The sequence below is a fragment of the Lygodium microphyllum genome, chromosome 27 (genome assembly GCF_053477565.2).
Source record: "Lygodium microphyllum isolate KBCC chromosome 27, Lygodium_microphyllum_v1.1.10, whole genome shotgun sequence".
In the NCBI taxonomy this organism is placed as follows: Eukaryota; Viridiplantae; Streptophyta; class Polypodiopsida; order Schizaeales; family Lygodiaceae; genus Lygodium; species Lygodium microphyllum.
The window spans coordinates 4,955,864-4,969,379 of NC_141161.1; the positions used below are offsets into that span (position 1 = coordinate 4,955,864).

At 38.5% G+C, this 13,516-nt stretch overlaps 1 protein-coding gene across 1 annotated transcript; it reads left to right on the forward strand.

Moving 5' to 3' along the window:
* Positions 1 to 2,856: 2,856 nt before the first annotated feature.
* On the forward strand, positions 2,857 to 6,923 carry LOC148012026 (glutamate receptor 3.3-like). The gene is made up of 5 exons (XM_087669510.1): positions 2,857 to 3,254; positions 4,108 to 4,676; positions 4,925 to 4,956; positions 5,061 to 5,467; positions 6,256 to 6,923. Exons 1-5 carry the CDS (start codon positions 2,895 to 2,897, stop codon positions 6,589 to 6,591), a joined length of 1,704 nt encoding a protein of 567 aa, XP_087525636.1. The 5' UTR covers positions 2,857 to 2,894; the 3' UTR covers positions 6,592 to 6,923.
* The last annotated feature ends 6,593 nt before the right edge of the window (positions 6,924 to 13,516 follow it).

Below are 13,516 nucleotides of genomic sequence, written 5' to 3' on the forward strand. Positions count from 1 at the left end.
ATCAAATCCTAGGGGAGGACTAGCACTTGTTGAAGGAATCCCTAAAGAAATCGATGTTTATGTGAAGGAATGGGCTATTTGTTGGACACTAGAAAAGTGTCAATCCACTGGTTGGGAAGCATTGGTGGGGGAAAGCAATGCAATGTTAGGCCTTTGTTCAAAATGGGAGAGATGGGAGGATTAAGAGTATGCATGCACCACAATTCAAGGGCCAAAGATTTAAGGATAAGGAGGAAATCAAAGAAGAAGACCTACATACTTTCTATGCACATATATTTTGTGTTCATTGTGGTGAATCTTGGATTGGGGTCCTCAATACATAAATTTATGCATCAAGAAGCTCTGACAAGGTTGGCACTATTGAGGCATCATAGTCTATCCTTTATGAGTGGTATTTAGGTGATGATTTATATTCAAAACTAAATTTTGAGTGCACTAACTATGATGATATACTTCACATTTTGGTCTCGTTGGGGCTCATTGATTGACTTTGAAGGGAAAGCCCACACTATATTGCTTTGCATTTTCTTTATACATTTTTAGCAAATACTTGTTTGACATGCCTAGGTTGATTGTAGCTCTACATCTGATCATTTTGCATGGTTGACTCAATAAAATTATCAAGTACAAATGTTAATTTATATACTATTGTAAGCAATTCTACTTGAAGAATAACTTCATTAAAATTCCTTGAAATTTGTTTGCATCACACAATACCCTAATGTTAGTTTTTCATAAGATCAAGAGCTTGACATTATAGGTATATCATGGCAAAGCTTGCACACCCTCTTTAGAGTTATATCATTCAAAACTTTCCATGGCACATCCCAAGGTGGACACCAAAAGTGAAAGCCTTACATAAAACCAATGATACAAAAAAGACTTGAATATATTTTGTCAATTTTCCTACACTCGTACTTCTTAATAAAGACAACTTCCACTTTACACTCCTTCCAAATAGCATGATGGCCTTGTGTAATTCAATGAACGCGTTTTTCTATCGAGTCACCACTTCACTTACAAAAACAATGTGCACCATAGAAACCTAATGGTGTAGCAAAGGCTTGGGTTGCCCGTGATGTGGATAAAGACATACACATGTACACACTCAGTGTGTGTACACATGCTTATGCATGCACGTGTGTCCATCACTGTCCAACGAAATCTACTTAGCTTCACATGTTTGTGTGTATATACATATGTGTGTGCATATGTGTTTGCAATTGACAAGAGTAATCTCTTGGGGGGTGCACCTATTAAAAATCATCTATATAATGCACATTTAAACAATATTAAAAATATACCCTTTCTTTACATGCTATAAGGCCATAAAATGACCCATTTTACTTTACTAAATTTACGGATTTTTTTCAAACTATAATTAAAAAATCCCTTTTGTAAATCTAATCATGTAAATTTTACTAAATAAATACTATTTTCTTTGAACTCACGTGGTATCTTACATATTTTATAAGACAAACTCCCCAGGAATAATCTAGTCACCATCATATGCATGTGTATACATGTTTATGTGGACAATCATGACTCTACAACATATCCATAGAAATTTAGTGTTTCCCTTAATATGGCAGGCTTGCACACCCTCTCTAGAGCTAACAACGTTCAAACTATCCATGGATGATGGCACATACTAAGGTGGACCCCCAAAGTGAAGGCATTAATTACATAAGACCAAGAATACAAATAAAGAGTTGAATAGTTTTAGTTAATTAGCCCACACTCTTACTTCTTAATAACATTACTAGGTGGCTTGCACTTTAGAATCCGCATTATGTAATTTACTCAACACATATTTTTTCATTGGGTCATAGCTTTTCTCACAAAAGCAAAGTGCACCAAACCTAATGGTGTGGCAAAGGTATGGCTTGACCATATTGTGGGCACACATACACTCAATTGTGAGTGCATGCGTGATTGCGTGCGCATGTGTGTCTATCATGGGCAAGATCAATCTAATTATCTACTCACCTTCATAGGTATGTGTATAAATGTTTGTGTGTAGGATCATGGCTCCACAACATATCCAAAGACTTGGTGATGTGATGAGCCATCATACTTTTGGGGGGGGGGGGGGGAGAGAGAGAGAGAGAGAGAGAGAGAGAGAGAGATCTGTGTTTAAGATTCAAATTTGTGATTGTGAGTTTTGACGAGCAAATCTCAGTGCCTCACCCTGAAATTGAATAGGAGAAGCCAAAACCTACAAGTTGCCCATGGACTTTGTCTTTGTTCTTCCGCATCTTTAGTCTTAGGCCTTTGAGGATGGTTGCACGCTGCCAGACTTGCGGATCGCTTCTAGGCTAACTAACGCGTGTAGAAAGCAAGGCAAAAGGAAAACGAAGACAAGGGTTGCATGGCACATCTGACGTTCTGAGCCTTGAGGGTTTTACCCGGGCGTGACGTGCCGCGTGGTGGGTGCCACCGGGAGCTGAAATTTAGGAACATGCGCCGTGGCGAATCTGGTGATATATCATAAAATTGACTTTATGAGACGATTACCTAGATATAGATGGGACCATCTGTAAGTCGTGACGTGCCCGACGTGTCCTGTATGTCGTGGGTCCCGCAACTTTACCGTACAAAAATCCATAGAAGTTCAGGTCAACACAAGCCGCCTGCGCCCTGCGCCTACATTAATCGTTATTTCTTTTGAAAAGCTTGCTAAAACTAAAATACAATTAAATTTAAATTTTAAAATTAAAATACAATTCCAAGCTTTTCAATAGACTGGGCCCTGCGCCTACAGCAGCGGCGAGTGTGACGTGTCCCTAGCCGCATCTTGACCCTACAATCGACAGAAGCCGCCTATAATAATCGTTATTGCCTTTTGGAAAGCTGGTAAAACCGTAAAACCTACTGCGGAATAAGTTCGGCAGATGGCGCAGACGCCTCTCTCCGTCTTCGTCATCATCATCGTCTTCTTCTCCTTGTCACTTTTTGCAGGTCTCTCAGTATCGCCATTAATAGCAGCAGCAGCAGCTTCTTCTTCTTCTTCTTCCGCCCCTCCGCTCCGCGTCCTGATCCCATACAAGGTCGGCTTCGAGGAGTTCTTAAACTGGTCAGGCCCCCCTCATCATAAGCCCCCCCTCAACACCACGTTCGATGGCTTCTGTGTCCAAGTCTTCCTCGAAGCCATGTCCCGCGTTCACCCTCGACCCGCCTTTCATTTTGTTGGACACGGCGACGGTCTCTCCACCCCTAGCTACAACGGCATGGTCAACATGGTTCACAATGGGGTCAGTGCCTCTCCCTGCTCTAATTGCCTGTGTCCATGCTTGTGATATAAACTTTGTGATGCTGGTAATAGTCATCATGGCGTTATCAATTGCGCTAACGAATTGCTAGCAGGGGATCATTGGTTTCACCCAAAATGTGTGTTTCTGTGTCTGTGGATTTTCTGTGTGTGTGTTGCGGGGGGGGGGGGGGGGGCGGAGGGAGAGGGAAGGGGAGGGGGAGGGGTTTCACTGGTAATTTTAGCAGAATCCCCATTGGGGACACCACACCTAGTGGGTGGAGGTATCGGGCTGCCGGACATCGGTGGGGGTGGGCAACCCCCAACTGCATTTACCTAGGTATGCGATGCCTGCTCAACAGCAGATCATGATGTTGAACATTGTATGGAAAAAGAAGGGAAAAAAACCCCTTTTCCCAGACAACTGTCAAAACTTCTTGTGTGTATGTGCACATGCTGCATACACATCCTTGTGCATGCGCATGCATATGTGCGTGCGTGCGCGTGTGTGTGTGTGTATATATATATATATATATATATATGAGAGAGAGAGAGAGAGAGAGAGAGAGAGAGTGGCTTTGATCTATTGTTCACGAAAAAACCAAGGTTTTATGTTGACCAAACTGCGAAGTTTATAGAGCAGCTGCCAGGAAGTTTGAAATTGACAAAATATAACTTCATTTTAGTTCTACATTTGAGAAGTGTCGTTCAAAGCACTGGGGGAAACCTGTAGGCTGTAACTTTCAAAATTGAAGGTGTTTGGATCATCTGTTTAAATGTCTTAATGTTTAAATATATTGCTCTGATGATTTAGTTCTAACATCTTGCTGTGCTATCGAATTGATCCCAATCATCAGGATGCAGACGTCATTGTGGCGGACCTTACGATCAACAGAGATCGAATGGACAAGGTGGACTTCACTCTGCCTTACATTCAGTCCTCACTTGTGATGGTGGTACCTCTCACACATGGGAAGCCCACCACCATGTGGGACTTCCTGCATCCCTTCTCATTGCAGCTATGGCTGGTAATAGGATGTGCCTTCCTTTCCACTGGGATGCTGCTTTACATCCTGGAAAACAAGAACCCAGAATTCATGAAGGATTCCAGGCATGGCAAGCACAGATCTCGTCCCAACCCTGAACCTGTTGATTCTAGGACCATGAGAGGTTCACCAACATCAAACACGAGCTGCAGCAGAACAGATAGTATGCAACCGCGCCGCATTTGTGAGAGAAGCCCTCATGAGGTGCCTTCTCATCCCAATGAGGAGAATAGCAACAACAATGACCACACTGGCGTCGATGAGAATACCACCATGGAACCGCCTTTCAATGGCAGCCTAGGAATTGAAGCTCAGCGCTCAGTTCATTCTCCTTTAAACTCCCCGGTTTCACACAAGCAACGGCTCCTCAATGCCTATTGGTGTGTTATAAATCCTTATTTTCAAAGTGAATTTTAATCAGACTATTAATATAAGCTGAATCAAAGCCACAGTATACAAGTGAATAACTAGTTTCAATTTCAGCAATTCAACTTACAAAGACAGATCTTGAACTGTATCTGTTAGGGTAAAATTAAATATGTATTCGGATTGAAGCAACCTGCACAACATATTTCACACGATTTGCATGCTCCTTCTCATACTGTTTCTAAAGAAATTTTTGGATCAGGTTTACATCACTGTGCGTGTTTTTTTCTCAGCGTAAGTACTCGTTTCAAGCCTTCAATGTCTCACCCATTTTGCCTTTTACTCTTACAACCAGGACCTGATCACAAGAGACTAATGCTGAGATATGTTTGATGCAGAGGAGTATGTAAGAACACATACAGGACGCATCGTTACTGTTGCTTGGCTGTTCACTGCACTAATTTTCTACTCTAGCTACACAGCAAGCTTGGCATCCCAGCTTTCTGCTCAGCAGCTCTTTCCTACCATTCAAAGCTATGAAGCCCTGCTAAAGAGTAACACTAAGCTTGTTGGTTATCAAAGCGGGTCATTTCTGGGAGACTATCTAAGGCAGTTGGGTTTCCCACAGCGGAGATTAAAGACATATGCTTCTCAAGAAGACTATGTGAAAGCTTTACAATCAGGTCAAAGTAATGTGGCAGCTGTTCTGGATGAAACCCCTTACGTGCAAATTTTACTGCAGAAGCACTGCAATGATTTAACTAAAGCAGGCGATCAGATTGCCTACTTTGGTGGATTTGGCTTTGTAAGTTGCCGAACTCCCTTTATAACTTGCTGTATGAGTGTTGGCTTTGTCTATGTCTTGCGGTTAGCCACAGTGGCAATTTCTCATGCCTTAGGTGAGTATCTATTTGCCTCATTAATGGAGGCAGCCACGCCCAATCAACTTTGGCTCAAAGAAGTATTACATGGCCAGAGGCACTGCATTGGTTTGAGACAAGGTTGCATTAAGCACTTCTCCAAGGCTGTTCAAGAATGGAGCAAGTCTACATTACAACCATGAATGCAATGCAGTGGCAGAGACTGCCAAAGCATCATATTTAATGTTAGAGTCACTGCCCGTTATATGACTCCGTGTTACGCCAAGATGGCCTTCACCAAGCGATGAACAGTCCTCCTTTGAGTGCAGCCTCAAGCTTTAGTTCGAATAAGTGATCAGAAGTAACTACCATAAATGATCACATTGTTTAAGTGACTGCCCTTATAACCGCAGTGAAAATCACTCTTCCTATAATTGCAGGCTCAAGCTTGACTTTGAATAAGTGATCAGTAACTTACTGTACTGTCATAGCCACTACTGTAAGCGATCACGAATTCTCCTGTAAGCGCAGCCTGTTTGATTAATCGACCAGCAGCAATGCGCCATTGCCACTCCTGTAATGGCCAAAATGAGAACTCTCAGAATAGGGTCCACACTTGACATCAGTAGATGCATTCATTCTAGCAAGCATGAAAACTCCATCAAAGTGTACATTTGATATACATAGAGGTCCCAGAAAGCTATATTGACAGCAAAATGAATCTTTGTTGCAGGCCGTGAGCAAGAATTTATCATCCTTGACGAAGAAGATATCAGAGGGGATCCTGGAGATGGCTGAAAATGGGGATCTGCAGAAGCTGAAGGATAAGTACCTGGTTAAAAATGGGGACTGCAAACCCAACATGGCTCCTGATCACTTACAGTTGAGCAGGTTTGCTGGGCTGTTTATCATCTTCGGGGGATTGTATGCGATCTGCGTGCTGTGGAGGATCGCAACCAAGGCGCCCTCATACTGGAATGCTGTCACACGCATGACCAGACGTCAATTAACATCGAGATCATTGAGCAGAGGCTCAAGAAGGGTAGCCGATGAACCTGGGATCGTGTAATTAGCAATGATCGTACATCGTGTTATGTATATCATATGTGGGTTCCTCTGCAATTCAGTGCCCAAAATATGTGACATATTTGAGCAGTGACTACGAGCAACAGTCAACAATTGTATTATTTGTAACATATTTGTGCAGTGACATGCAGAAAGAAAATTCTTGAAAGGGGACGAGGTGGTATCATCTGACCTTGGGGAATTGAGAGGAAAGGACATGGCCAGGATTATGAAGTCAATTGCCTAGTCATGATGCTTTACTTAGTTTGTATGTAAAACTACTTATTTAAATATCATGCCTAAAAAAGGAATTTATTAACAGATCGGACTCACCATAAGCAATTGATACGCCTATGGCTTGTTATATATATTTTTTGTCATAGAAAATCAATATGAATCTTTATAGAATTTATGAAAATTAAAAAAACTGACTTAATCACAAGGCTTGCATGGCAAGAGTAGGGGTTAAGTAAAACACTTTAGTGAAGTGAAGCAAAAGAGTTACAAAAATTGACCAATCTATTTGCCTACAAAGACTGGGTTACCCAACCGCAAAATGTCATTTTACAAGTACATTGTAAGGAATATAAATTTCCTTCTTATGTTACCGCTTTTATATTTATTTATTAAAATTATGATTAGGTGTATATGTAGATATGTTCTCATACATGCACACAAACAAGTAGTTTTTATTTTTTGGGGGGTAATGTGTGGTACTAAATTGTTCATTATAGACTTTCTAAATCAATGGATGAGGCACGGACTATGATACATTTCTGCGAGAATGCATAACTAGATGTGTGTGTGTGTGTGTGTGTGTGTGAGAGAGAGAGAGAGAGAGAGAGAGAGAGAGAGAGAGAGAGAGAGAGAGAGAGAGAGAGAGAGAGAGAGAGAGAGAGAGAGAGAGTGTGTGTGTGTGTGTATCTCTGAAACTAGCATGGCTTGAATTGAGTTATTGGATGTAAGATTAGTGAAGTAAGAGGCCAAAATCATGCCAAGAAATTTGTATATACACAAACATGATTAAATTTGTGAATTTGGCATAATGTGCTTTTCTATCATGTCATTTGTTTTGCCTATGAGAGGATTTATACACAAAGTCATGGACACCTAGTTTGCAACTTATTTGCCAATCAAAGTGCTTATTTAGCAACTCAACATCCACTCTCCTTTACACACTAGAGAGAACATGACTTCTTGTTTACTTGCCATCAAACTAGTGATGGACAAGGGTGCACTTTTTGTATGTGCAACTAATCAAAAAATGATATTTTGATGTTTTTTTACTTTTTTGCCAAGCTTTTCCTATTGATGTTAAAGGTATTATTCCCAGATCTATATCAAGTTGTGAAAGTGTACAACAAAACTCTCGGCAATGGTCCAGCAATTGTCATTTAGTGTGTAACCAATCTAACTTTGTGTGCTCATACATATAGGTAAGACAGTAGAATAAGTAACCAATGTTTTACTATCCATTTGTTGTACTCTATTAAAGCACCTAGCCATAGGAGGAGTATAAGGAAGATTACCATTATACTTATCTTCTTCAAGTGTGTAAGGATATAAGCACAAAAATACCTACAAGTACTCCCTATACACCCTCCAATAAAAATTGAAGTGTTGGATTTCATCTTGGGCCTTATCCAAATAATTTTTGTGTGTGTGTGTGTGTGACATTTCATATGATAAACAGATCCAAAAGTAGTTTCTATAACTTGGTTTATGATGGATTTGAAAGTGTGCATGTTGTGGGTAGAGGGAGACAAAATCCCATGTGTTATTTATTGAGCATGTTACAATAGATCGAATTTTTAGACCCTTCTTAGTGATATCTAGAACGTTAACACGTTTTAAACATGATAACATTAACGTAATGTCTACCACTTTGAAGGAGATAAATTATTTTAGAGAAGAGTAGGATATGTGATTGAAATTTAGGCCTTATTGTAGCAAAATCAAAACTTTTTCACATATAATGTATTTATAAGAAAACTGTAGCATCACATCCACATAGAAACAAGATTAAATTCTTTTGCACTCAAAAACTGTACATAGTACTTTACCTCCAAGAATGTACGAATAATGGGAAAGTTTAGGAAGGGTGAGAAGAAGATTGATAAGATGGAGGAATAAGAGTAACATGGAAGAGCACCCTCATGAAGGGTCTTCTATAGTCCCATAGTACTGGAAGTACCAACTATACTCGAGGAGGTAACTCATAAATATATGTGTGCATCACATGGGTTAAAAATAAGGTATTTCTAAAGTACCATTTGTATACATTTTTCACATACAGAAGGGTGTAATATAAAGGGGTTATTTACAGGTTGGATAGAGAAGGGTTATATATTATTCAAGAAAAATTCATAGATAAGGATATTTATAAATATGCCTTGAACACACATGATGTAGAGGATATACATATACTGACCTCCCCAAGCAACTATACTATGTCTATGTAAGGAGATTGCACTATTAAACAATTTATAATCTTAGAACAATAATGTCTTGTTATATATCACATAGAAAGGGTGGCCAAAATGTAATTATCAACCACATATATTATACATATGAGGTGTCAAAATTGGAAGAAGAGACACTAGGGTACCAACTAGACTTTGAACTACCCCGTGATTTATTTAAACTGGTGATGCCAATTTTTCAATTTTGTCACCAACTCTAATTTAGTGGACTTCAAAATCTCATTTCATGTTACCCTTGAGTTTTGCATGTGTCTTATATTTACGTAAGTAAATATGCGTATTGTATGTATTTATCATGCATGTGTGCATACACGTGTGTGTGTGTGTAGATCAAGGTGCACTATCAACACCTTTGCTACCTATTACGAGAAGGTTCTAGCTAAAACCTCCTCACTCAATAGCATCCGAATTCTAATCCCTTACTTATGGAATCTTCCAAAGACTTTCTAAAGATGGTCATAAAGAAAAGTCAATTATCAATGATTTGTTGCACGTAACATCCCTTAGGGCGCAAAACACACTCTGTATTTGTAATGTTATGCAAAGCACATTGCAAGTACGTAGCATTTAGTATCTACTTAGCAATTGATTGAGCTCACTCTCCTCAAAGATTGCCAAGTTGTGAATAATCACCTATGCTAGCAAGTATAAACTTGTTTAACTAAAGTTTATTTTCTAAAGTAAATTATTTAATACAAAATTAAACCATATTATAATTTCACCTCCTCTTTATTTCGAAGAAAGTGATTCAAATTTTAGCTTCTTTAAAACCAACTCCTTGACACTTTTTACATTTTGATTTGGTAGAGTCAACTAAGGATGGGATGCTACACATCACAAGAGTCTTCATCACTAAATTATAAAGCTTGCTTCTAGAGCTATTCTTGTTTTCTAAAGGCACAATGGGATACAACATGTGAAAGAAGCTTGAACTATTTTTGAAATGTTCCACCTTATATTATATTCTCAAAACAAAGAGAGGAGAAAAACGAGATGGAAAGACGGACTTTGAGCACACAATAGGGCATCTACATGTTACGTTGCATGTATTGGCATGGCGACCCAAGCACCACATGTTTTGTCATAGTGTACGTACATAGTTTTGGGGGGGGGTAGATGATACATTGAGGATTTTCTCCATGTTCAACTACACATTTAATATGCAAGTAAACCTTTAAAACCTTGATGGAATATGATTCTATTTTATACACTTCCTTTCTTACATCAATTAGCCAATATGGCAACAAGAGACATTGCTTGTCTAATGCCATAGAACACTCATTTTGACCCTATTTGAGGTTCATGATATACTATCTACAACTTGTTTGACCTTACTTATAGCTTTGATTATGTGATGCCATGAGGCCTTCATTCTAACCTTGATTAAGGAAATTACTTAAACTTGAATGTTCTACCTACCATACTACAACTTCTTTGCCATGATTACTAAATAAAGTGTTGTATGCTCCTATGAGAGTTCTTACAAGACCAAGGTTTGCATCTTGCAAAAGGGGTTACATTAGATACATCAATGCAACATGCCACTATATCATGCTTACTTACATAATTCTTACCGAGCAAAAATTGGGTCATTCTCCTAAACAAAAACAAGAAGGCAGATGGGTGGAAAAAAAAAATTAAAGAAAGAGGTGTATGTGGATCTCATCCTTTTGGATACTATGCCTATATTCCTTCCTTACGAATGGATTTGATGATTTTTGATTTCTCATAATCCTAAATGATCTTAACAAAGTACCCAATCTTCAAACCAAAAGTGCCTAGAATGCTAGAGTAATTGTAGCTCTTAATTATATCTTTTACCATCTTCAAATCTAAGGAACTTTAATGTACTATACGAGAGAAACCAAGTATCTAAATACTGAGTTGGAGAGAAACTTGGACTTTGGATTATCCATTTTATGTAAGACACACAATTAAAGAATCTTCCACATGCATTATAAATCATTTAAACTCACATAATTCAAAAACCATATCATGAAATACCATTCTTGGTATCCCATACTTCAAGCATGCAACTTTGGAATCATTGGAACATGATTTATAGCATGATCGACCCCATCAAACTTGGCCACTAGTGCAATTGGATTTCCAAATACCTTGTATGAACTTCTTTTTACTGTATGAATACAAAGGCTAGTTGGTTTTGTAATTCACTAAGAAGAGAGGATGCCTCGACACATACCTATGAAATGATCTTGAACTTTTGTGAGACTAAAACATAATAAAAGATTAGAACTTTAGATGTGCATAATATCTACATTGTGGCTCGATCTTGCTTCCCTCTTTACGCAATACATTAATATAGACTCATGAACATAATTAGTCACTTTATTAGTTGAGTCCAATTCACAAACTCAAGAATCCAAGCCTTTAGCTTTCACTAGCAAGCTTCAACAATGTTGTCTATAGAATTCAACATTTGTGCGTTTTAATAAAATCATGTGTCAAATCTTAGGAATAGTTTTATTGATAGCAATGAACAATTTGGCAAGATGTAGTTATATAATGCTTACCTACCATAGCCGAAGGGACCCCATTTTATTTTCTTTCTAGCTAATTATTGGTACTGCATACACAAAGTAGAGTAGTAAATTTAAGGGCCAACTACTACCTCACACATATAGTTTCCCTAATGATTTCTTTCTAGTCGATCATTGGTCCAACATATACAAATTAGAGTAGTAAACATAGGAGTTGGTTACTGCCCACCCATACACTTGCCCTAATGATGTCTTTAGCTATCCATTAAGACAACTTATAATGTTAATAGAAAATCAAGAGCTCAAAAAAGTTGGAATATAGTATACAAATTCCTTGGTTAATGAAGCTATATGGGACTTAAAAAAATATTGGATTTTATACCTTAGTTAGGAATTTAGCCATTCTATATACATGCTAGTAGAAAAGCAAAATCTATTAGGTACACAGGATAGATGAGGCAAATTGGCAGCCAAAAGTAGCAATCAATGCTAATGGAAAGGGAACAATAATAAAAAGAAATTATCTAGATGAAGATAGTGTCAAAAGGACTTCAAGATGCCACAGGTAGCAAAGGGTATAAAAGGAGTAGAAAGGAAGTGATGAGGATTGTTATTGTTGTTACATTTGAGAGTTTATGTGATGACATTAGATGAGGATTGCATCCTTGGCATGAGTACAGAGCTAATTCACCCTCATATATATAACTCCATACATTTACATTTAGTATCATTCTAACACTGTGATGGCAACCATGGTCATCTAGCTTATGCCACTACAAGGATACAGGAGTATGGCGACGGCCATTTCCGATGCAAATTAGCAGTGTTGCTATTTGCATCTCAAATAGCGACAGTACTCAGGTGAAAAAAAGCGGACCGAAAGCCGAGCACGTCTTTTTGCATGAACGAACGAAAGAGGGAGTGAAAGGGAGAGCGAATTGCATCTTGCGTTTGAGAGGGAGATGGAGAGAAAGGGAGAAAGAGAGAGAAGGAGAGCTTCTCACCACTGCTGCCGCCGTTTGCAAAGAAGAGGTGGAAGTGTACGAAGGGCGAAGAGGAGTTGCCATCACGAAGAGGAGCGGTCAAATCCATCCTCGGTTGCGGTGAGTGCATTGTTCCCTCTTGCTTTGTTTTTTTTTTTTCCTTTTCTTTTGCTTGTTTTTGTTAGAAATCATGTGTATTGAGAGAGAAAGAGAGGAAATGAGAGAGGGAGAGGAAATGAGAGAGAGAGAGAGAGAGAGAGAGAGAGGGAGAGAGAGAGAGAGAGAGAGAGAAAGAAGGAACGAGAGAGAGAGAGAGGGAAAAAACATTAAACATAATAGAGAGAGAGAGAGAGAGAGAGGGAGGGAGAGAGGAGAAAGAATGAATAAAAAACAAAGAGAGGTTAAGATCATGTTCTTTAATTTCTTATTTTCTTGTTTGTAGTAGTAATAGTAGTAGTTCTTTATTTTTTTCTTTTCTTGTTTATAGTAGTAGTAGTGGTGGTGGTGGTGGTGGTAGTAGTAGTTCTTTAATTTCTTATTTTCTTGTTTGTAGTAGTAGTATTAGTTCTTTAATTTATTATTTTCTTGTTAGTAGTAGTAGTAGTAGTAGTAGTAGTAGTAGTAGTAGTAGTAGTAGTAGTTGTTGTTGTTTTTGTTGTTTTATTTCTTCTTTTCTTGTTTGTTGTTGTGGTAGTAGTGGTAGCGGTAGCGGTAGCGGTAGCAGTAGTGGTAGTTTAAATTCTCCTTTTTTTGTTTGTTGTTGTTGTGGTAGTCATAGTCGTGGTTATGGTCATAGTAGTAGTAGTAGTAGTAGTAGTAGTAGTATTTCTTTTCTTTTCTTGTCTGTTTTTTTTTAGTTTTCTTTTTTATAGTAGTAGTAGTAGTAGTAGTTGTTGTTTTTTCTTCTTTTCTTGTTTATTGTAATAGTAGTAGTAGTAGTAGTAGTAGTAGTAGATATATAT